General features: G+C 50.0%; 1 protein-coding gene across 2 annotated transcripts in view; it reads left to right on the top strand.

Annotated features, from left to right (window-relative positions):
* RPN2 (ribophorin II) overlaps positions 1 to 24,647 on the top strand; it is a 514,179-nt gene that overhangs the window by 247,910 nt on the left and 241,622 nt on the right. For both annotated transcript variants that reach the window (XM_069652295.1, XM_069652294.1), the window contains exon 9: positions 9,968 to 10,073. In XM_069652295.1, the coding sequence (XP_069508396.1) occupies positions 9,968 to 10,073 (106 nt within the window). The remainder of the gene's footprint in view (positions 1 to 9,967; positions 10,074 to 24,647) is intronic.

Below are 24,647 nucleotides of genomic sequence, written 5' to 3'. Positions count from 1 at the left end.
TGTCTCATCCCTGTGGTTTAGTTTATTTGTCAGGTAGTCATAATGGGTTGGTATATCTCTCTCTAGGTTTACTGATTATCTAGTTTCTTTGGTGATACTGTGGCTGGTTCAGCAGATTAATTTGCATAGTACCCCAGGTTCGGTGAGCATTGTCTTTAGATCGATAGTGGTGTTTTATTATCATTACCCAGCTTCTTTCTATCTATTCACTGTTGGTAGTCTATTGGGTGGTATAAGCTTCTCTTCCCTTTCCTGACTGTCTAGTATCCGGTCCGGGCAATGAGGTTGGCCTCCAGCTAAGTTATTAAGCTTGGTACACCCAGGGTGCGGGCATAATCCTGCTTAGGTAGTGGAGTTATCCATTCTTGCCTATGTATTACTGTCTGTGGTCCATTGCTGCATGTTCCCTCGAGGGTTGCCAGGTGCCATTGCTGGGTAATGGCTTGATCTCCCTTCAGATTGATCTGTGGCTGTTCTTGTTATGATTGGTGAGGTTTGTTTTTAATTGATGGATATATTACATGTCTGTATATCCTAATTTAATAAGGGTTGATGATTTAGGGATTCAGGGTAGGCTCTTCTCTCTGCCTAGTTCCTCTGTGTATGTCCTTATGGGAATTATTTCCGGTTATGGGGTGAAGAGCCATGATTTGAGGAGTTTCCTGAATTGTAGGTAATCTCTTGTGTTCCGTATGTTTGGTAGTTCGTTCCAGGTTTTTGGGGTGAGGTGAGAAAGAGGATCCTCAGAGTTTTTTCTTGTATGATTTGGGTTCCAAACGGATGTCGCGAATGGATCCGAGTGGTCTTGCAGTGTGATTTACGTTTAGTTTTCTTCTGATGAACTCTGCACCTTGGTCGTGGATTGCTCTGTGGGTTATGCACATTGATTTGAACTTGATCCGCTGTTTGATGGGTAACCAGTGTAGCGTTTTCAGCGCTGGTGTGATCTGTTCTCTTCGAGGTAGTTTAAGGAGCAGTCTGGCCGCCGCATTCTGTATGCATTGGAGTTTATTTAGGAGTCGTTCAGGCAAGCCTAGATAGAGGCTTTTGGCGTAGGGCGATGACGGCGGTTGTTTTGTTGGTGAATGAGAGGAAGGATAGGATCCTTTTAACCAATCGCAGTGCTTGTGGGTCAACTGACCACGTGAAAGGGGATCCCAGATGTAAGGGTAAACCTTCAGGGGTCCACACTGCCTCCTTAGTCTTCATCCCTAAGGGAGAAGTACATATGGCAAGTGGAAACTTTCAACTATTGGCTGAAGACCCCATTGGAGTCTTCAGAAACACTTGTCTATGGGCGCGATATAAATAAAATATCAATTCAATGTATATGTGTGTAACTCTATACGAGATAACACAAAAAAGAATACTACAAGTACAGTGTACTTCTCCAGAATGGGGTCTGGCATGGATTCACATGCTCATGAATATTCCCCGTCAGGCTTGGAATCCTTGTTAAAGAAAAAATCGGTTTCACTTCTGAACTGTCTTTCTCGTAACAACCAATCACTGGTCTCTGGGTCATACTGCCCCCAGCCAATGACTGCCCTCTACCTAAGCCCCTCCTCTGGCAGCCATCTTCAGATTTCTACTGCACTTACAAGTGTTGGGAGTCCTTGTGATTAGCGCTCAGGCTTTTTATTGCGTTTTGCACTTTTTTTCCGGTGTTTTACTCTATTTTCCCGACAATCGAGCCTCAAGCTCAATCGACCCATCATCCGATTTAACGGGTACCCGTTTTCGGATTTTCCAGCGCCCTTCAAGGGCTGAATTTGGTTGAGTGACGATTACAGAAGTTTCTTCGAGGCCTAGCCCGCGTGGACATGGCAGAGGTGAAGGAAGACTGGACGCCTCTGTTCAGTATTTGCCCAGGATGTGGCCTAGGGAACATCTACCTGGACGATGGGCATTCCCTGTGCCTCTATTGCCTAAATAGGGACCAAACGCACGTGGAGGAAAACTGTGCGTTTTGCAAGGAGATGGTCCACCACACCGTGAAGGATCAGCGCAGGCGTTTCAACGAATGGCTCTGGGCCAAGGCCCTTGCTATGGATGAGTCGCGGCAGCATGCCTCCCCCAGCCACAAGAAGAAAACTGAGCGATCGTTCTAAGACCTTTGAGGGCGCTCCGGCGACGGGGCCCCAACATAAGACTAAGCACTGCAAGCCAACAGGCACCGGTAGCGCTGTTGCAGCGGGCTCCCCGGCAGCCAGGGCGAGCTCAGTGTCTCTGGCACCTTCAACCACGTGGCAACGCTCCGGTTCGGCGAAGAAGAGGAAGTTGGACCACCTGAGCATGCTTCTGGTGAAGCCCCGGAGGCAGAGAAGGCCAATGGGGTGGGGGGGGTGCGGGGCGCTGACCCTCCCCCCAAGGTGAAGGCCTCAAGCTAGACCAAGGTTGTACAGGCCCAGATTCACCCGCTGAAGCCTTCCATTGTAGGAGTTGTTGTGTCCCTAGCGAAGGCCGCGGACGCGGGTTTGCAGGGTGCGGCCCCCAGGTGAGTTTCCCTGCCCGCCAGGAGGGAATCATCGTTTCAGCCCATAGAGAAGACACCGGAGAAGGCGATGCCCATCTTTTCCCCGAAACCGTCTCCCTTGGTCGAAAAGAAGGGGGGGGCCATGGTAGTCCTGCAGGGCACGGACATCTCCTCTGAGGATGTGCTTTATTCTCTCCAGACCATTTTGGAAAAGAAATTTGTTGCGGCCAAGGCCTACGGGAAGGACCCCGACGAGGGAGACGTCGAGAGTGGTGACGAGACCGACGAGGAGGAGCAGGCAGTGGAGGAGTTGGAGAACCCTACACTGCTGCCTCCGTCGCTCCCACTTCTGCCACCTCAGCAACCGCTGCAACCCCCAGCTGACATTTCGGTGGACATTCTCCAGACACTCCACACCTTGTGTTTGAAGATTCGGACGAGGATGCCCCTTCCGCCGACGAAAGATCCCACCGGAAGATCCCGTGGCACTGGGGTCATCAGGTGCTCCCCCTACCAAGAAGAGGAGAGTTCACCCTCCACGGCCTTTTCACCCGTCATACCCCCCACCCCCCACCCCCCTCACCTCCACTGAGGGAGGATACGGTCCCGAACACAGATGACTGGAACAGGCACGGACAACAGCGTGTTAGGAGACCTGTCTCCGCCGCCCAGAGCCTCACCACCGACAAGATAGGCTTGTTCCATGCCATGATCTCTAGGGCCTCAGACCTATTTCAGCTGACCCCCGAGGAAAGAAAGAAGGGTTTCCTGTACCAATGCTGCGAGGCAAAGAGAACACTGTGCTGCGGATCCCTCTGTTGGACATTTGGGGCGAGGGGCTGTCCCTGATGAAGAACCCGTCCTCGGCCCTGGCGAAGAGGGACCGGTACGAAAAGAAGTACAGGGTGCCGGACACTGCACCCAAGTGTTTGAGGTCCCAGCCTTCCCCGGATACGGTTGTCTCGGCGGCGGCGAGGCAGAAATCGTCTGGCTGTGCTGCCTCAACGACCTCCTCCCTCTTGGACAGCGAAAGGAAGAAGTTGGATGCCATGGGGCGACGAGTCATTACATCGGCGGCGACAACCATCAAGGCGGCCAACGCCATCGTAGCCCGCTATGACAGGGAGCTCTGGTTTAAAATCGCGAACCTCCTGGACTTCCTTTGTGATGACAAGAGAGCGGAAGCGCTGGAGATCCTGCAGGAGGGCGAGGTGGAATCGGACCATGCCATTACAGTGGCCACGAACATTGCCGACATGGGATTCCGCCAGATGGGCAACAGCGTTTGCCTTTGCCAGCGAGGATGGTTGAAGGCCACCAACTTTCGCCAGGAGGTGCAGTCGAGGGTGTTGGACATGCCCTTCGGGGATAATTTGTTCAGAAAGACCGTGGACGAGTCCCTTCCGGCCATCAAGGCGGATACCGAGACGACGTGTGCCTTGGGCAACCTGCAACAGCGACGGCTGTCCTTTCGGACCTCCAGAGGAAAGTTCCATGGTTACTTCAAGGGCTTCGGCGGAATCTCATCGTCGTACCATCAACCGCCCCGCTTTTCGGTCCAGGAGGCCTGCAGCAAGTACAGAGGAGGTCGTCGTCCAGGTCCCCAAGGCGGTGCCTCCACGGCGAAGCAAAACTGAACCGGCTGTGACGTCGGGGCCATCACCCGCGCACCCCAGTGGGAGGCCGGTTGGTGAACTTTGTCGGCGTGTGGAAGTCCATCTCCACCGACCGCTGGGTGCTGGACGCTCTGGCCCACGGACACACTCTGGAATTCCAACAAAAGGGTCCTTGCATACCACCCGTGGCCAGACAGGAACATCATGTCCCCCAGCTTTTGCTGGAGGTGCAGGCCATGCTGAAGAAGGGCGCTATAGAGCTCGTCCCAAAGAGGCTCTGGGGCTCCGGAGTGTACTCTTGGTACTTCCTCGTCAAGAAGAAGACAGGCGGTTGGAGGCCCATCCTGGACCTCTGCCGTCTAAACAAGTGCATCAGATCCCAGAAGTTTCGGATGGTCACCCTTCAGCACGTGCTGGGACAGCTGGAAGATGGGGATTTCCCGTCATCGCTGGACTTGGAGGATGACTATTTTCACATTCCCATCCAAATGGGACACTGCAAGTTTCTGCGCTTCGTGGTTCGAGGGGAACACAATTAGTTCAAGGCCCTTTCCTTCGGATTGAAGTCGGCGCCAAGGGTTTTCACCAAGTGCCTGGAGCCAGTGGCGGCGCAGCTGCGTCTACAAGGGATTCCACGTTTACCCCTACCTGGACGACTGGCACATCCGAGCGAAATCGAGGGAGACCGCCGTTGCACACACGGCGAGACCGTCCAGCTACTGACGGAACTGGGGTGCTCAGTGAACTATGCAAAGTCTTGCTTGGTGCCATCGCATGACTCACAGTTTCTGGGGTCTCGACTCGACAGTGTCACGGAGGATAGCGGCCATCCTGGGCAAGGTACAACGGCTGTTGACCCTGAAGATCGCAAGGGTGAGGTCTATCAAGTCCCTTCTCGGCATGATATCGTCCTGCATCTACCTCATTCGGCTTTGCAGGCTGCGGATGCGACCACTTCAAGAGTTCCTTGACGCCCGTTGGAGCCAGGTATCGGGAAGCTTCGAGGACAAGATCTCTCTCAACAAAGATTTCTGTCGAGCGATACGGTGGTGGGGAGTCCGCTCACATCTGTCGGCATGCGCAGACTTCCAGAGCCCACCTCACCAGGAGACGGTCACGACGGATGCCTCCCTGGAATGATGGGGCGCGTACACCGGAAGTCTCCACGCAAGAGGCCTGTGGCTACCGGAGAAGTTGTTGCATATCAACGTACTGGAGCTACCGGCAGTGTTTTGGACCCTCCAGTCTTTCCTTCTGTCCCTCAAAGGGCAAGGTGATACGGGCCTTCACGGAAACACCACCACAATGTTCTCCATCTGGAAGCAGGGGGGCACCAGATCCCCGGCACTCTCCAGAGGCACAGGACCTATGGCACTGGGCCGTTGCCCAGGGGATGTTCCTTGTCCCGTTGAATCTGGTAGGAGTGAAGAACATCATCGCTGATTCCCTCAGCAGGGAGTTGGGCTCGTGCCACGAGTGGGAGCTTCGGCAGGACCAAGTGGATCTTCTGTTCCGACGATGGGGCAATCCTCACATCGATTTGTTTGCTACGGTGACGAACACCAAGTGCCAGTGGTTCGCCAGCAGGTTTCCCCAGCCAGGGAGCATGGGGGACGCTTTCTCATTCCATGGGACGGCCTGTTTCTCTATGCATTCCCTCCATTGCCGCTGCTTCTGCGACTAGTCAACTCAGACGGTCCCGGTACAGGATGATCCTCGTTGCACCGGCGTGGCTGAGACGTATATGGTACCCAGACCTTCTGGACTTGTCGGCATCTCCTCCAGTCAAGCTTCTGGCGGCTGCAGATCTTCTCGCCAGAGAAGGAGGCACGATCCTGCACCACAACCCAGGGTCGCTGAACTTGCAGGCCTGGCTCCTGCAGCGCTAGAGTTTGGAGGATACGAGATCCCGGCGGACTGCAAGGAGGTACTTGCCAAGGCCAGGGCTTCGTCTACACTGAAATGCTATGGACATAAGTGGAAGAGGTTAACCGACTGGTGCCGTGCACAGAAGATAGACCCTCTGCGGATTACGGCCCCTCAGGTACTGCCGTATTTGCTGTTGCTGGCCAAAGCAGGACTGGCGCATGCTTCCATCAAGATTCATCCAGCGGCCATCTCCCGCTACACCAGAACTCCGGGGCGGTTGTCGCTCTGGTCACACCGCCTGGTCAAGGAGTTCATCAAAGGACTTTTCCGTTTGTTCCCGCCAGTGAAGGCCCCAGCGTGGAGCTCAATGTGGTACTGACTAGGCTCATGGGTCCACCGTTCGAGCCTATGCATTCGGCGCCACTGAAATTCTTATCGTGGAAGACAGCGTTTCTTGTGGCAATCTCCACACGACGAGTGGGAGAGATTCAGGCCCTCTCTAGTAATCCTCTGTACTTTACATTTCACGAAACAAGGGGAGTCCTACGGACGCATCCCTCCTTCATGTCCAAGGTGCCGTCGGACTTCCATCTCAATGAGCCCTTGGTGTTGCCTGTTTTCTTCCCGTCGCCTTCGTCGCCGGCTGAGAGGACTTTGCAGTCGCGGGATGTGGCTAGAGTGCTGAAGTTCTACGTGGACCGCACTAAGTTTTAGGAAGACGTCACAGCTGTTTGTGAATTTTGGCCCTGTGAACCAAGGGAAGGCCCTCTCCAAGGCTTCCATTTCCAGTTAGCTCTCCGGTTGCATCACCCATTATCACCGGTTGGCAAACTGACCGTTGCCTGGCCGTCCGAGAGCTGCAACTACAGCGTTCCTGTCTGGTGTGCCCCTGCTGGACATCTGCAGGGCTGCTACGTGGAGGTCGACGCACACCTTCACGAGATTCTACTGCATCGACAGGGATTCCAGGGAGGAGCCCAGAGTTGGCCAAGCAGTGCTGCGGAACCTGTTCGCTTGAAGGTGAGTCTGGTGAGGAAGTAAGAGATGCTTAATGTTGAGCCTTGTCACCTCCCATTGTTGTGCATGTTTGTACTGCTATGTATTCTTTATTCATGAGCCGTGAATCTATGCCAGACCCCATGCAGGCGAAGGAACAAGTTACTTACCTGTAACTGTTGTTCTCCTGCATGGGTCTTTCATGGATTCACATGCAAACCCTCACGCCTACCCCTCTGCGGCTCTTTTCTTGGTCCTACTGCCACTTTACGTGCTACCAAATCTGAAGATGGCTGCCATAAAAGGGGCTTGGGTAGAGGGCAGTCATTGGCTGGGGGGCAGTATGACCCAGAGACAAGTGATTGGTTGTTAGGAGAAAGACAGTTAGAAGTGAAACTGAAACTGATTTTCTCTTTACTGAGGATTCCCAGCCTGACGGGGAATATTCATGAACATGTGAATCCATGCCAGACCCATGCTGGAGAACAACAGTTACACATAAGTAACTTGTTCCTTCCAGGCTATCTCAGTCCTGTATACATTCTAAAATAGTGTCCCTACCAAAGTAATCGTCCCAATATGTCCTTACTTTGGCCACTTCTCCAGGTCCATGCACCAGGCGTGTCCCCTCTAGCATGTCCATTTAGTTGAACGAGCTCCCATTCCTTTAGGGAATCGACCCATAGACAGCCATGTACATTCCCCCTCTGTTGTAATAACTTAGATTCAGGACAGATATTCTCATAAGAGTGGCAGAGTGCTTTATCCAACCAATGTGCATTAAGATAACCTCCTAGACGTATCTTGTGGTAATCGATACCTCAACTCCAATCTACACACACTTTGATACATGAGAGGATGTCATTAGTGGACCACTGAGGCGGGTCCTACACATTGCTCAACATATTATTACTGTCACCCTCACGATGCAACTTGATTTCAACAGCCATAACATTGTTAACATGGGCATTAGTGGGTAAAAGATCTGAACCAATAGATTGCCTAACCCCAATAATTAAACCACCATACGGCCTACCCAGAGTACCCTTTCTTGCCAGTGTCTGGTATGTTACAAAGCCTTTGACGTATACTTTATCCATTAGCCAAGTCTCCAGGCACATGAAAATGTTGTGCTCCAATAACTGAGGCAAGGATCCCTCTCTAGAAAACAGGTGGTACAACGCTGTTAATCAAATGTTTCATTTGTGAACTCTGCTCATCAATTTTTGAGACCTAATTTGTCTGGCATAGTTGTCTTGCACCAGGCTTAAAAGGGCTTGTTGTACTCTTATAAAACTTGAATCTCGTCCTTTCAATGTAACGTTCTGACCCTCTCTTAATTCATGGTAGCCTTGGCTGTGGTTGCCAGCTCCTTCCTGAGCTGTGCTCCGATCTATGTTTCTGATCTCAGGATTTTGAGTTCTTGTGAAGCCTTGAGGCCTTTACGTTAGTTGGAAGCATGTTGTGGCTTCCATATTAGAAAAGCTGGCTTGCCACTACTGTTGCGTTTCTATTTTAGTGAGCTATATCCGTGTCGTTTGTGTTGCATTCAGCTTATACATTGCTTTTGTTAGTATTCTTCATGTCTTATGGATGCCATGTTAATATTCTTCATGTATAAGTGCATATATTTCCTGGTCTCTGCGTGTTTCATGTTGAGTGCACATTTGCTTTGTGTCTAAATGCATGCACATAGATTGCCACAACTTTAGTTTGGCTACTCGTGCCATCTTCAACTTAGATCGTGTCTATCTCATGCTGGATCTGCCTGGAATAAGGGTGGTACGGTTGTTTTGATAAGTAACGTTTCTCACCTTTGCAGTATTGAGCTGGGGGAGTGGCAGAAGCTATCTATGACTTATTCATCTGCCGCTAAACAAGGGGTTAAACCTGTGCAAGGAAAAGGAGAAAGATAAGAAAAAGCACTGCAAGAGGTCCTGCTCAATGAGCAGATCTTCTTACTGGCATTCCTCTTCGTCTGAGAAAAATAGCCATTGTTCCAGGGAACGCTCAGCCCCAGAGAAGGCGGCTCACATACCGTGTCTGACCCAATCCTCCTCTCTAGAGGAATGGGTAAACCTTTGCTTAAAGATGCTAGACTTCTTTGCCAAGGCGCCGGCATACTTGGCAGCGACTGCTTCAGCCCCACCACCGACTGGTCCAATCGCATCTTCTGGGATTGGCTGGGGAGTCACAAACGCACACGTCTAAGGGCTCGGGGCCTTGTCCCATGTAGAGATGTAATTCCCCAGCAGACTTTGGTTCCGGGTTCTGAATTTGGATGATGAAGTCACAGCACTGGTTCCGACTTTGTCGGCGTCAATCTTTATTGGAAACAAGCAAAAAGGGACTCTTTTCTAACAGTGGTGAATCAGAGGTGTGGGGGGAGTTCAAAACACTGGGGGAGCTGCAGGTTGTAGACCCCTGGCTTAGAATGTTAAGGCTAAATAAATGGTATTTTATTTTATACTTACGAATTTGCTTTTTTTGTGTGCTCCGTTTTTCTAATGAATTCTCTTCTCCAACCAATTCCTCATTTTTGGTATCCATCTCCCATTGCAGCTGCTCTTCGGCTTCTTTTCTGCCTTTAAGGGACACAGTGCTGCTCCATGTCAGCACCGCTATTCGCCTCTACACGCAGTAACCCAGACATGACATTGGGCCTAGTATACATGGGGGTGCCTTAACCTTAGTTTGTTTTTTCCGCACGCTCTCCTCGCTTTAGGAACACTGCTTTTTTTTAAAGTTTTTTTGTTTCTTCGACATGCCGAATCCGACAAAGTCCTTGAGGTTCAAACCCTGCGTAGGCCAGTCTTGATGCATTTTTTTTCTGCCCTTCGTGGTTGCTTAAGACAAAATGCCAAACTTGTTTCTATGGTTTCTAGCAGAATGTATTGTATTCAAGCCTAACGTTAAATGTTGGTATCCAAGTTATCGCCTTAAATGCTGCAAGTCTGCACCCTTTTTCGCTTTATTCTCTTTTGAAGCCTAACATCTACTCTTCAACTAGGGATGTTTTTGAGCTGAACTTCATGGATGCCAAGCCAGTCAGCGGATACTATGACTTTTCTCTCCGCATAGAGGGAGATGACCGATACATCGCAAACCAAGTAGATGTGAGTATGATTTCCATTTAGAAAAGTTATTCTTTAAAAAGTAACCTTTTCTTGAAATCGAGGTTCAGATTTGATGTGGTGGTACTCATTCATAGTTAGTTGATTCTACAGATTGTAATTTTCTGACTGTTTGATTCCGGTTGCATATGCAACTTGTTTACTTTGTATATTAGGCTCTACCCGCTACTGTTGGAGACTAGTATTACATGTTGGGGAGCACCATCCCACCATTTCCATTGAGGTACGTTGGTTCAATTCCAGATCCTCATTCCACTATCAGGCAACCATGAGCAAGACTCACTGCTCATCAACAAAATCTACTCACTAATTCAAAACTGGATGGCCAATAATAGCTTATGCCTCAATGATGACAAAACAGAGCTACTTATACTAGGATCATCCTCTAAAATTGACACTCTACAGCTGTTTACACATCATTCATCATTGATGGCACCACGATCCCAGTGCTTAAACAAGTTAAAACACGTGGTGTCTACCTAGACACCACACTAACTATGTCTAAACAAGTCAACACCGTAGCCTAGTCCACCTCCTATACATCCAAACTCCTCTCCCTTAGTCGCAAATTCCTCACAGCTGACAACTGCGTTACATTAGCAAGAGTGCTTATACTATACAAGCTAGACTACTGTAATATCCTCTTCCTTGGCACGTCTAATACTAATATAGCCAAACGCCAACTTATGCAGAATAAAGCCCTCCGAGCTGCACTAGGCATAAAAAAGTCTGAACACATTTCCAACATCAGGAGAGACGACCACTGGCTCCCCATCAAAGCTAGGATATTATTCAAAACCCTAAGCATCACATACAAATGCGTCACCAATAAAGCTCCCAAATACCTCATTAATACAGTCATGAAGAAACATCACACCAGACTCCTCAGATCCAATAACAATGCACACCTTGAAATCTCACGATAAAAAAGAGAAAAAGCAGGGGGCAGCAGCTTTAAAGTTCTCGCTCCTAGACATTGGAATGCCCTACCTACTAACGTCAAGAACGAAACATCATACCCACAATTAAAAAAATCATTGAAAACTTGGTTATTCAACCAATACTAATGTGAATTAGACCCTTACCCACGATGACCAGACCCCGACCCATCACTTGTATATAAAATGTATGTTTTCTCCCTTTTTGTTTTACTGTGTTCATTTATAATATTAACATTGTATTTACCCATTGTCTGTAACTACACTGTGATAGCTCCGGGTCTGGGCGTATAACAAATGTAATAAATAAAAATAAATACACCTTTTCACCTGGAGCCTCTCTTGCCATCCAGGATTGTGATCACCTTTGAAAATCTCATTTGAAGTGGGTTGCCGCACCCTGGGCTATTCCATCTCCAAAGTTTCACTCAACTCATCGGAAACACATTAGCTCAGACCTCCAATAGTGTTCCTTTCTGTTACAAAGTCTACGGTAATCTGATTCATCACCTCCATTGCCTTAATGTCTCTTGCTGGGCTGTTTCTGGCACATGCACACCTTTTACAACACTTCAAGCATGGGAGAGATGGTCAAAACAGTGGGAATTGGTTCCATTTGTGGTATTTGATCCAAACTCTGTTCTTGTTCTGAACATCAACCATGATGTAAACCCATTTTACTTTCCAGTGCCGTGAGCCACCCCAATTCTGCCTCTTCCCCCTTATTCCAGACCATCTGTGTGCAAGTGCTTATACCTTTATGTTGTAACCAATTAATATTATCACAGGTTTTCTGTGCTTTGAACCAGTGTGTTAATGTATGTTATAGTGCTAAAGGCCATGTTTATGGTGGTGGTGAACTTCAGAAAGTAACATTACTCTAAAAGACCAGCCAATATTTAAATGCTATTGGGGTTGTATGATTGTTCAAGTGGCACAAAGCTAATATTGGGGTTGTAGATACTGTACTTGTTTTTTGGGTGTTTTATCTGTCGGGATAAATCAACAATAAACATTGGTTTCTGAATGTTTCAATGAATGAACAGAAACCGAGAATCACAACTATTCAACATCATGCATACAAAGGTGTGACTGTCGCGGCAATGCACTGAACATTATTGTTGAAAATCCACTTAAGAGCATATCATACTAAATCCATGCAAAGCAGAAGTTTTGCATTTGAAATAATGTACTTGAATTTTTAAAATAAATTGAGATATACAGCAGAACCAATATGGGTATCCCTCACCATGTGTCATACTGAAAACTGTTAATTTGAATGGATTGTGTCCTCCCCATGTATTTGTCATCTTGGATATCTTGTCGCCCAGCTCTGCTGCTTTGGAAATTTCTTTTCAACAGAGGGCGCTGTGTCAGAGGCCGCGCAGTCGTAGTCCCTCGAGGGCTGCCGTCGTGCATCAACGTCATCTGCAGTATAAAGGGCTCGAGCCGCGCCCATTACCTCATTTCCGTTTTTCCGAGCAACTGCTTCGTGTCACAGAACGGCGCATCAGGTTTTTCTCGACAATGTCCTAGTCCTCTACTCCGACCACACCCAAGACCGGTTTAGAAAAATGTCTGAAGTGTGGTAGGAAAATGTCAATTACCGACCCCCATCGGAATTGCATTTGGTGTCTCGGCCCTGACCATCGGGTTGACGAATGTGGTTCCTGTCAGGCCATGTCCAATAAGGCTCTTGGGGAATGGAAATGTAAGCTGGCGGTGGGGGAGGAAGCTTATAGGCCTTCGAAAAGACAAAAAGATTCAGGAGGGTTGAGTGGAAAATCTCGACATGGGTCGAGGAGTTCGACATCCAACAGTCGCTCGAGGAAATCCTTGTCTTCGTCCAAGAGGTCGAAGAAACGATTTCACAGATCATCTTCCTCCTCGGCTGAGAGAAGAGCGACTTATCCTTCAAAGCACAATTCCCCTGAAAAATGGGAGGCCTTTAGGGCTTCCATGCTTAAAATCTTTGAGAAAGCGGCCCAGACCCCCCTCGAAGAAGCCGCGTGAAGATCATGCCCCTGCCCACTCCAAAAGTGACAGAGGGAGATCAAAGACCAGGCACGCAAGAGCCGACAAAGAGTCTAGGGTGTCATCGGGGAAAAATTTCCCGACACTTCATGTAAAGGCAAAACCACTGGTGCATAAATCGGGGGTAGCGGAATCGACGTCAAAGTCGAAAATTGACTCGACACAGTCCACGACGATAGCGTCTAAGCCGCCACCGAAAATGGCGTAGACACCTTCGACAGTGTCGAAGCCCCCTTCAACAGCATCAAAGGCTCCTTCGAGAACGTCTGAGCCAGCGTCCATACCATCAAAGCCTTTATCGAGGCATTCTGTAATCCCAAGCCAAAGTCGACGCCATTGTCCAAGCCTAGGTCGATGCCACCCCCTTTACCAGAAAAGGTTTTCCATCCTCAACCCAGGCAGGAATTTTTCAGGTCTATGTCATCTATATTTGAAGAGCAATCCTCTGAAGAGGATGTTACTTCGGCTGGGGTTAGGTTTGGAGCCAGGGAGGTTCCTGAAGAGTTGGTAGACCCAAATACTAAGATGACAACTCTATATGATTGTCTTCAATATGCCAGTGGCCTAGACACTTCCCCTGAAGTGGAATGTGAGAGGCCAGACCCTGCAGATCATGCAAATCCTGGTTATAGGAACCTCATGGGAAGGGTCATTGATTTCATGGGTTGGAAAGCAGTTTCCCCACGTTTCGACCTGGATGATATGACTGACATCCTGAATGAGGGACCTCAAAAAGACACTGTCCTCCCTTTCCACAAGGTACTGCAAAAAGGGTATGGCAAATTGGAATACCCCTGATTCGGTTTCTGCAGTAAATAAAACATTTGTGGCAAAGTAGACCATCTTCATCAAATCCTGATTAACTTTCTAAACATCCCTCACCTGAAAGTTTAGTGGTACAAGCTGCAATCTCCACTAGGCAGTCAGCTTACCCTTCAATACCACCAGACAGGGATGATAAGAAAGTTGGGCCCGGAAGGTCTTTTCTTCGGGCAGCATGGCCCTTAAATCGACTAATGTAACTTGCACTTTGGCAAGATTTACATAAACCCTCTGGGACTGTCGATATCAGCGGCTGAACACATCCCAGAGGGTGAGGAACGGGATGGTTTCCTGGCGATAGTGAAAGATGGAAAAGAGGCTATGGAGGAATGCCTCCAGTCAGGATTGGACACTGCTGATAGTATAAGCAGGTCCATGGCATCTAGCACGGTCCTTCGCAGATTTGCATGGCTGAGGAAATCTGGCTTTGCACCTGATGTGCAGTCCAGATTACTCAATATGCCCTTTGACGGCTTGAGGCTGTTCGGCAGAAAGGTGGACGAGAGCTTGGAGAAGCTGCAGACCTCGAAAGCGGCAGCAAAATCACTCGGCGCCGCTATAAAACAGCCTCAACAACACTCCTACGCAGGGTCATCTTCCTGGAGGAGGAGTCCCTTTCGTTTCTACTCCTCTTTTGGAAGAGGAAGGGGACAGGCCAGTCAAAGAGGCCAACAGAGAAAACCTCTTTGTGGTGGAAAGGTGCTAGATCAGCCCCAGCAGCGGCTACTACCTCCTCAGCCACTGCTAAGCCACATTGAGGTCTTTACCCACAAGACCCCGGTGGGAGGCAGGATCACTTGGTATCTGAACGAATGACAGGGCATTACTTCAGATGCCTGGGCGCTAGAGATAGTGACCCATGGTTACTGTCTTCCTTTTCATCAAAGACCGCAATCATCCAACGGGAACCAACTGTCAAAATTCCAGACCCGCTCCTTGTGCAGGAGATTTCAACTCTGCTAGAGAAAGGTGCAATAGAACATGTACCTGTAGCGGAAATGAACAAGGGTTGGTAGTCCCCTTTTTTTCTCATCCCCAAGAAGGACGGAGGATTGAGATCCATCTTGGATTTAAGAAATTTGAACAAATTCCACAGGAAGGAGAAGTTCAAGATGTTGACACTTTCTCAGATCCTTCAGGCTCTTCGACTTCAGGACTAGCTGGTTCCATTGGACCTTCAGGATGCTTGCTTTCATGTGCCAATCCATCCCAAGCACAGAGTACCTGAGGTTCGCGGTTGGCGGTTCTCACTATCCGTTTCAGGTTCTGCCATTCAGGCTGTCCTCCGCCCGAGGGTTTTCACCAAGCTGATGGCTGTAGTGGTAGCGAGTCTCAGGAGATGGGAGGATTCAAGTCTACCCCTACCTGGACGATTGGCTAATAAGGGCAAGTTCACCTGGACAAGCCCAGGAACATCTGGCCAGGACCTGCCACTTCTTGCACAGACTGGGCTTCGAGGTGATTGTGTCCTCCGACGTATTCCACATCTATGACATATGCGGATTCCTCCTATCAGCGTCTCCCATGTCAAGGGTGTCAGAATACTTGGGGGGGGAGGGGAGGGGGGGGGGGGGTTGTCTGCTCCACCCGTTGAGTTTGCTCAGGATGATTTGACGGACATCCTGGCTCAAGGTCCGCCCACTGACCCGGTGTTGCCGTTTCGCATGGCTCTGAAAAGGAGGGTGGCGGCGGCTTGGACTGCTCCGGAGAGTCTACCGACCGTTAATAAGCTGCTTCCGAAGAAATACCGCCCATCCAGTAGTGACCCCTGCTACTTGTCGACACAACCTACTCCGGAGAGTTTGGTGGTGCAGGCAGTTATGGCCTCCTCGAAGCAGGCTGCGTACTCTACCATCCCTCCTGATCGGGACGATAAGCGCTTTGATGGTTGGGCGAAGAAGGTATTTTCGGCTGGGGGTATGGCATTGAAGTCGGCCAACTCCACTTGTGCCTTATCGAGATTTACACACTCTGTGTAACTGTGCGTCTTTGGCGGCTGAGCATATTCCCGAAGAGGAAGAAAGGGATGGTTTTCTAGCCCTCGTGCAAGACGGCAAGGGTGCCATGTGCGAATCCCTTCAGTCGGGTTTGGACACGGCAGACTGTCAGCCGATCCATGGCTGCGGGCACCATGATACGCAGGTTTGTGTGGTTGCAGAAGTCAGGGTTTGCTCCTGATGTGCAATCCCGGCTTCTGAACATGCCCTTTGATGGGTTCATCTGTTTGGCAGCAAGGCTGATGAGAGCCTTGAGAGGTTGCAGACCTCCAAAGCTGCAGCAAAGTCTTTGAGCGCTGCAGTACGTCAACCTGCGCCTTTTCGTCCTACGGGACAGCAATGGAGGGGAGGTTCCTTTTGGTACTACTCTTCGTTTGGTAGATCGAGAGGAGCTGCCAGTCAAAGGGGCCACCATAGGAGTACCTGGGGTGGAAAGCAAGGTACTCTGGGTACCAAAGCCGCTCGGACAGTTGCCTCTTTGCCCTCAGGCACTGCCGCAGCTGCTTATGCTCGGTCATGAGGCCATGTCCCATGGTTCGCCGTTTGGGGGCAGACTTGCGCAGCAGCTTGGAGATTGGCGGGCCATTACTTCAGATGTGTGGGTTCTGGAGATCATAGCCCACGGCTACTGTCTTCCCTTCCGGCAGAGGCCTCACGACAATCCACCGGGAAAGCTCTTTGAAGCGTCCGGATCTGCTCCTTCCACAGGAAATCCTATCTGGAGAAAGGCTCCATAGAACTGGTGCCTGTAGCGGAGAGGAACAAGGGATGGTATTCCCCTTATTTTTTGATCCCGAAAAAACATGGGGGATTGAGACCCATCATGGACTTGCGTTGGTTGAACAAGCTCCTCAGGAAAGACAAGTTCAAGATGGTAACGCTTTCTCAAGTCCTCCAGGCCCTTCAACTTCAGGATTGGTTGGTGTCTCTGGACCTCAAGGATGCTTACTTTCATGTGCCGATTCATCCCAAGCACAGGAAGTACCTGAGGTTCGCGGTTGGCTACTTCATTTTCAGTTTCGGGTCCTGCCGTTCAGATTGACCTCCGCCCGAGGGTCTTCACCAAGCTGATGGTGGTGGTGGCAGCGTATCTCAGGAAAGGGGGATTCACGTCTACCCCTACCTGGACGATTGGTTGATCAGGGGGAGCTCTCCCGAGCAAGCCCGTCACCTGCCACTCCCTTCACAAGCTGGGCTTCTCCCTCAATTTAAAGAAGTCACATTTGACACCTACCCAGCGGCTCCAATACATCGGAGCAGTGCTCGACACATCCCTGGGGCAGTGTTCGCCTCCCCAGGTGAGAGCTCATCGCATTCTGCAGATGGTGGACAAGTTTCAATGTGCCCAGAGTGTCCCGGCGTTCGTGTTCTTGAGGTTGCTCGGCCTCATGGCATCCTGCATTTTCCTGGTGCCAGAGGCCAGGCTGCGGATGAGATCTCTGCATTGGGCTCTCAAGATGCATTGGGCCCAGTTCTCCGGCAGGATGTCTGATCCTGTTCAGGTCCGACCTCGGTCGCCCAGGATCTTCTATGGTGGGCCGTCAAAGGCAATCTGATGAAGTGAGCACCATTTTGGCAACCATGGCCGGAGGTGACGATCGTGACGGACGCATCCTTCACAGGTTAGGGTGCTCATGCCAACGAGTTGACAGCCAGCAGACGTTGGTCTCCGTCGGAGTCCAGACTCCACATCAATCTGTTAGAGCTGAGGGCCGTCAGGCTAGTCCTGAAGGCTTTTCTGTGCGGGGGAAGAATGTCCTGATTATGACGGACAATACAGTGGCCATGCACTACCTCAACAAAAAAGGGGGGGCAGGGTCACTCCCGTTGTGCAGGCAGGCAATACAGCTCTGGTTCTGGGCCATCCAGCATGAAATTTCGATCTCGGCAGTTCATCTGGCCAGAGACGAAAATGTGGCAGCGGATGCTCTGAGCTGGCAGAAAAGGAAAAAGGAAGTTCTTTTGGAGATCTTCGCCTTTTGGGGAACTTTTGTTCACCACCAGTGTCAACCAGAAGTGCGAAAGGTTCTGCTTGCAGGAATGTCCCCCAAGAGGAGCCTTAGGGGACGCGTTCGTAGTGGAGTGGTCTTCCCACTGCTGTACGAGTTTCCTCCAGTCCCCGTCATTCCGCAAGTGTTGCGGAGGTTCGGTTCCCAAATGATCCTCATTGCTCTGGCATGGACCAGGAGAGCGTGGTACCCGGACCTTCTAGACATGTCAATCTGCCCTCCACGCCGTCTTCCCTACCGAGACGATCTGCTCTCACGGGAGGGGGGTTGGGTTCTCCATCCAGAGGTCAAATCTCTCAGCCAGTTACGCTCACCTGGACCCCACCGGGGTGTCGATGGGACCCGGTCAGCTGCGGTCTCCTTCAACGTGATGCGCAGTGCAGAGATGACTGTGGACTGGCCCGCCTAGTCTTGTCTGCTGGACCCGAAGAAGTATTTTCCTGCAAGTGGAGACAGGGATTTAACCACCTGTGGGTTTTAATGATGGCCTCCCAACTGTTCTCGCTCTCCCCCACTAATAACCTCCGATATCCCCTTAGTAACCTCACCTTATGTTCGTAAAAGATGAGCTCTCCATCCTGCGTGTCTTGCAGGGGCGCGTAGATACCAGTTACTTCACTGGTTTGAAGGCGTTGGGAGAGTTCCGGTAAGTATTGACTCTGAAGTCCCTGGCGGGATTGGTAAGTATTAAGTTCAAAGAGTTAATTGTGCCCGATGTTCACTCTTGTCCCCTTCCTTCCTTAAGTTGCAAGAGTTCGTGAGAAGGTCTCGTAGCTGCTGCTGGCGTTCAGGTAAGCGTCTGTGTTACCCAACGCTGTCTGGTAACTATTGCATGCGTTAACGTGTTGTTTTTCTCCCTCTTTACAGATGTGGCATATGAAAATGTGGAGAGTTATGGAATAATACCGCCGGTGGTAAATCAGGTCCGTCTATGGTGGTAAGAGGTTGTATTTGTTGATTCCCTTGGCTCACCTTGTTTTTTGTTTGTTCTTGTGTCCCCTAGGTGCCGGATTACGGCGAAGAAATGGAGATCATGCCGGATCAGATGCTGTGAGAACTGGTGAGTATGGCGCCGTGCTGGAGCTAGCGAAGTGATGCGTGCAGGACTGATGATCTTTCCAGGTCCGGAGATGAAATGGTTCTGGAATTAGGTGAGGAATTTGAAATAAGCTTGTTTTCTAACCTTGTCCTTTTCTTCTTCTTTATTCTAGGAGCTCCGGAATCGAGGCGGGCGTGGCAGAAGACTGGATGCTGGCTGCAGGGACGCGGGTGTGGCAGAAGACTGGATGTTGGCTGCAGGCACGGTGAGCGTCACGCTGCTGGATGCAGAATAACGCGAAGCATGTGCTGCTGTTCGGGTGTGGTTTAAATAGCCTCCAAAGTAGTTCCAGGTAAGAAGTTCTCTAGAGCCACGCCCAAGTAAAAAAATAGTCCCATCCAGGCCTTATGTAGGCTTGGACTCTTTTGCAGCATGGTCTGCATCAGGTAAGTAAAGTCTATGAGCCTGGCGCCTATGGCGCCAGGACTGATTTCTATGATGAGCCTGGCGCCTAAGGCGCCAGGACTGAACCCAGACAGCCCCTAGTCGGGGCTGCTGAGGTTTAAACAAATGTCTGGATGCCTGCTCCCGGAGCTGAGGGCCTTGGTCCTGATGCCCGGGGTAGGCATCATGACACAGCCTTCATGCTTGGTATCTGAAAGGTTGAGGTATAAGGATTGGGACCTCCACGAAGACGTGATGGAGGTGTTGCTTTTGGCCAGAAGGCCCGCAATGAAATGGCCTTTTCGAAAAGGCAGTCCTCTATTCAGCCATTTGACTGGGCATTGTGGTTGCCGTTGGAGAAAGTTCTGTGACTGGTGCAGGGTACAGAATGTGGATCCTTTCCAATGTTCCATTCCTTTGGTTTTGTCTTTTTTTCTTTCTTTAGCCCACAAGGGCCTGCAAGTGGGTACCATTAAGGGTTACCTGGCGGCGCTGTCCATATTTAAGCACTCGTCTGAGGAATGTTCTTATTTTAAGATTCCTTTGATTTCCCAGTTTCTAGAAGGGCCAATTTATGTGTTTCCACCGTCGCCTTTCCATGTGCCGGGATGGGATTTGAATTTGGTTTTAAAGTTCCTAATGGGAGCTCCTTTTGAGCCCTTACATTCTTTTCCGTTGCAACTGTTGTCCTTTAAAACTAGTTGCGGTTACTTCAGCACGCATAGTGAGTGAGTTGCAGGCTTTTTCCGCCAAGCCACCCTTTACTGTTTTCCATAAGGACAGAGTTGTCCCTGGGGTGCAGCCTTCTTTTCTTCCGAAGGTTGTGTTGGAATTCCATTTGAGACAGATGGTGATTCTTACGGCGTTTTATCCTCCTCCACATCCTGGTAAGGAAGAGGATAGGCTCCATAGGTTGGATCCTAGGAGAGCTTTGAGTTTCTATCTCTCACGGTTGTCCCGGGTCAGAGTGGACGATCAGCTATTTGTCCAGATGGATCATTTTGACTATCTGAGTGTTACCGTTTGGCGGGAAAGGACCCTCCAGTAGGCTTACGGGCTCACTCTACTAGGGGTGTGGCTGCCTCCACTGCTCTACAGAGGGGCGTTCCTATTCGCAATATTTTCTAAGCAGCCACATGGGCCTTTGTCCATACTTTTGTGTGAGACTATTCCTTGGACTCCATCCATGGGCAGGATTTGGCCTTTGGTACGGCAGTCCTCTATTCAGCCATTTGATTGGGCATTCTAAAATTCTAAAATTGTAAATTCTTTTCCCACCTCCATAAGTTGGTACTGCTTTGGGAGTCTGTCATAGATGTGGAATACGTCGGAGGACACAATCCCCTCAAAGAACGAGTTACTTACCATATCTGGTAACGTTCTTTCGATGGGATGTTCCTCTAACGTATTCCACATCGCCCTCCCAGCCTGCCCTACTACTGAATTTCCTATGCAATTGCAGCTTGCGTTTCCGCAAGGCTTTCTGCAGTCATACTGGCAGGAGATTGGTGCCACACATTCTGGAAAAAAACTATAACTGAGGCTATGGGCGCCGTGCGTCCTATATATAACATCAGTTGACGTCGACCCTCGACGGAGGCCCTCGAGAGACAACGGATCGACGCAGGACGCCCTCTGCTGAAAATGTTCCCAAGCAGCACAGCTATGGACATTACCTGTCATAGATGTGGAATACGTCGGAGGAACATCCCATCGAAAGAAAGTTACCAGATATGGTAAGTAACTCGTTCTTCTCCCTTAATTACAAGAAGTCACAAATGATTCCATGCCAAAGACTCCAATTCACCGGAGCAGTCCTGGATACTTCCTCAGGGAAAGCCTCACCTCCCGAGGAAAGAGCTCACCACCTTCTGCAGATGGTAACAAGTTTCAGAATGCCCAACATCTGCCGGCCTTCGATTTTGAGGTTTCGTGGCCTCATGGTGTCGGGGTAATTTCCCGGGGGTTGGCAGGGCTGTCCGCGGACCTCTGGGATTTGGAGAGGTCACAACTCCTCCCGCGTCCCCAAGGAGTACCAGACACACGCAAGAGCAAAGAGTTACTGCTTTTTATTGCACAAAACAGACGGGGACAGGTTCTCGAAGCAAAGGTACCCAGGAAACATCTCACTCGTGGTGGGCTCGCAGGCCCTTTTTGTAGCCGAATGACACCATTACATGCATCACCTGGGAAAGCTTGCCCCCAAACCTAACGTTACCTCGGGTTGGCTTCCCGAGTGCTAGGGTCAGTATAGACCCGTATAGAAGGAAATATTAGTGGTGGACAAGGGGTCAGGTTGTATGCTTGGGTCATCCCCAATTGTTGCTACATGAAAATTGTTACAGCAGGAAGGTTAGTGATTGGTTGACTATAGTGTCGTCAGTAGTTAGCCCCCTGTATTCTGATTGGTCCATATGCGAGCCCCCATCCCTGGGACCATCTTTGTTCCCAGCTCGCGATGTACTTGGTGCTGGATGACTATGTGTCAGTGGCGGACAATGGACAGGTCATACTGTTGGGTGTTCCCTTCCCACCGCTGCCGGTGTCCAACTTGTAACTTCATTGTTGCAGTCCGGGTCCCAGACGTGGGACCCCAGAGCCTCTCTTGCCTCTGGAACTTGGCATTGTGTCAGGTCGGCCTGGTCACGTTAGAGGTCCGTTACTGAGGCAGTATTACAGTGATTTGATTTGTATTTCTGCTCTGGAGTGTTCAGCAGTGGCCGGTGTAACCTTGGCGCAGAGAGCGCGGCGTGTAGATTGTAACTCCGTGGCCTTGACTGTGCGCCTCCCTCCAGGGCTTGTTCTGCATGATCAGCACCTTGCAGCTCTGTCTGAGCTGCTCCGGGCCTGGGTACTCTGGTTTGTGGCCTGCCTTGGCTTAGTCTGTAGGTGATGCATACAGTCCATAAACGGGTGTTGCAAGGCGCGACTTGGGTCCTTATACACAGCTACAGGGCGACATCCTTGGAGTTTTATTAGCAAAGCGTCTGCACGCATATACACAAGCTCTTCTGGCGTCTTGCGTTTCTGCGGTGCGGGAGTTGGCCTATGTGAAAAATAACAACGATGCCTGTCTGTGGGTGTGCGTGATCCTCTACGTCATAGCACTGAGTATGTTCTTCGTGTGAGTTGGTGTGTGTCTGATCCATGTGTATGGTGGTACGTGTGTTCTTGTCCTTTGTCTATGTCGTCATGGCATCTCTAGAGATGGTGATAGGAGTGGGTTGCCTCTAATCGAGTTGGTCCATATGGTCGATCTCGGTTCCACCTGAGGTCCCACTTCGTGCTTTGGATGGCGTGCAGCCGACCTGGGGGCCGTGGCCACGGTGAATCTTGACGTCTGGGGCACAAGTGAGCGCGTCAAACTCCTCCCGTGGTGGGTGTTTGGGTCGTGACGCCATAGGCCATGGTCTGGATGAGAATCGGGGGAAGGGATTGTTCCGTTTTACCTCTTCAATGGCATCCTGCATCTTTCTTCTGCCAGAGGCCAGATTGAGAATGAGATCTTTAATGGGCCCTCGGGACTCAATGGTCCCAGTGTTCGGGGGACATGTCAGATATTTTGCAAGTCCCGGCCAGAGTGTCTCAAGATCTTCTATGGTGGGCGTGCAAGGAAAATATCTTGAAGGGAGAATCTTTTTGTCAACCATGGCCGGAGATGACAGTAGTGACGGACGCCTGACTCAAGGGGTGGGGAGCCCACACCAATGATCTGGCAATCACCGGTCGTTGGTCTCCATCGGAGTCCAAACTACACATCAACCTTTTGAAGCTGAGAGCAATCAGACTAACACTGAAGGTTTTTCTGCCCTCTGTACGGGGAAAGAATGCCCTGATAATGACAGACAACACAGTGGCCATGTACTACCTCAACAAAAGAGGAGACGTAGGATCACTTCCACTGTGCAGAGAGGCAATGCAGCTCTGGTTCTGGGCAATGCAAAAAGAAATCTCTGTCGGCAATTCACTTAGCCAGAGAGCAGAAGATGGCGGCGGACGCTCTGAGCAGGCAGAGCACATTTTCTCACGAATGGGAACTAGCTCAGGAAGTCCTTCAAGAGATCTTCGCCCTTTGGTGAACCCCTCTAGTGGATCTGTTCGCGACCGGAGCCAACCGGAAGTGCGAACTGTACTGCTCAAGGGAATTTTCCCCCAAGTGGAGCTCTAGAGGATGCGTTCGTGGTGGACTGGGTATTTGAACTCCTATACGCGTTTCCTCCAGTCTGCGTGATTCCTCATGTAATCGGGAGGTTGAGAAATTTCAGGAAAACCATGATCCTAGTTGCCCCGGATTGGGTCAGGAGAACGTGGTACCCAGACCTTCTGGACATGTCCATCTGCCCTCCAATAAGTCTTCCAAAAAGGGAGGATCTTCTCTCGCAAGAGGAAGGTCGGGTTCTCCATCCAGAGGTCAAGACGCTCGCTCAGCCTTCAAGCATGGTTTCTGAGAGGCTGAGATATAAGGCTTGGGACCTCCCGGATGACGTAATGGAGATCTTGCTTTCGGCCAGGCGGCGTGCAACAAAATTCTTGTATCAGTGTTGTTGGAACAAGTTCAGTAACTGGTGCAGGAATAAGAATGTGGATCAATTTTTATGTAATACTCCTACAGTACTTTCTTTCCTCTTACACTTGCCCATTTTGGGGCTCCAAGTTGGCACTATAAAAGGATATTTGGCAGCGCTATCGATCTATAAGCGCTCCTCAGAATAGGTGTCCTATTTTAAAATGCCCTTAGTCATTCAATTCTTGAAAGGGCTGACAAATGTTTACCCTCCAACACCTTTTCAGGTTCCCATCTAGGATTTGAATTTAGTCTTAAAATTTCTCATGTGTGCCCCTTTCGAAGCTTTACATTCTTGCCCGTTAAGGCTTGTCACTCTAAAAACTATTTTGTTAGTGGCTATAACGTCAGCTCGCAGGGTGAGTGAGTTGCAAGCACTCTCTTGTAAGCCTCCTCACACCGTTTTCCATGGGGACAAGGTTATTCTAAAGGTAGAAACATCCTTCTTGCCTAAGATAGTCTCTGATTTCCATCTGTCACAGAAAATCTCATTACCTTCCTTTTACCCTCCTCCACACGCTAGTAAGGAAGAGGAGATTGCACAGACTGGGCCCAAAAAGGGCTCTCCGTTTCTATATTTCTAGACTGGCAAATTTCTGACAAAGTGACCAACTGATTGTTGGATATACTGGGCACAAATTGGGCCTTGCAGTGTCTAAGCAAACTCTATCCAGATGGATACTTCTGGCAATTTCGGAGTCCCACAAAT

Source organism: Ambystoma mexicanum, chromosome 3p (genome assembly GCF_040938575.1).
Source record: "Ambystoma mexicanum isolate Mex_15411 chromosome 3p, UKY_AmexF1_1, whole genome shotgun sequence".
NCBI lineage: Eukaryota > Metazoa > Chordata > Amphibia > Caudata > Ambystomatidae > Ambystoma > Ambystoma mexicanum.
The sequence above is the reverse complement of the archived record's forward strand: the minus strand, read 5'-3'. Positions and strand labels throughout refer to the sequence as shown.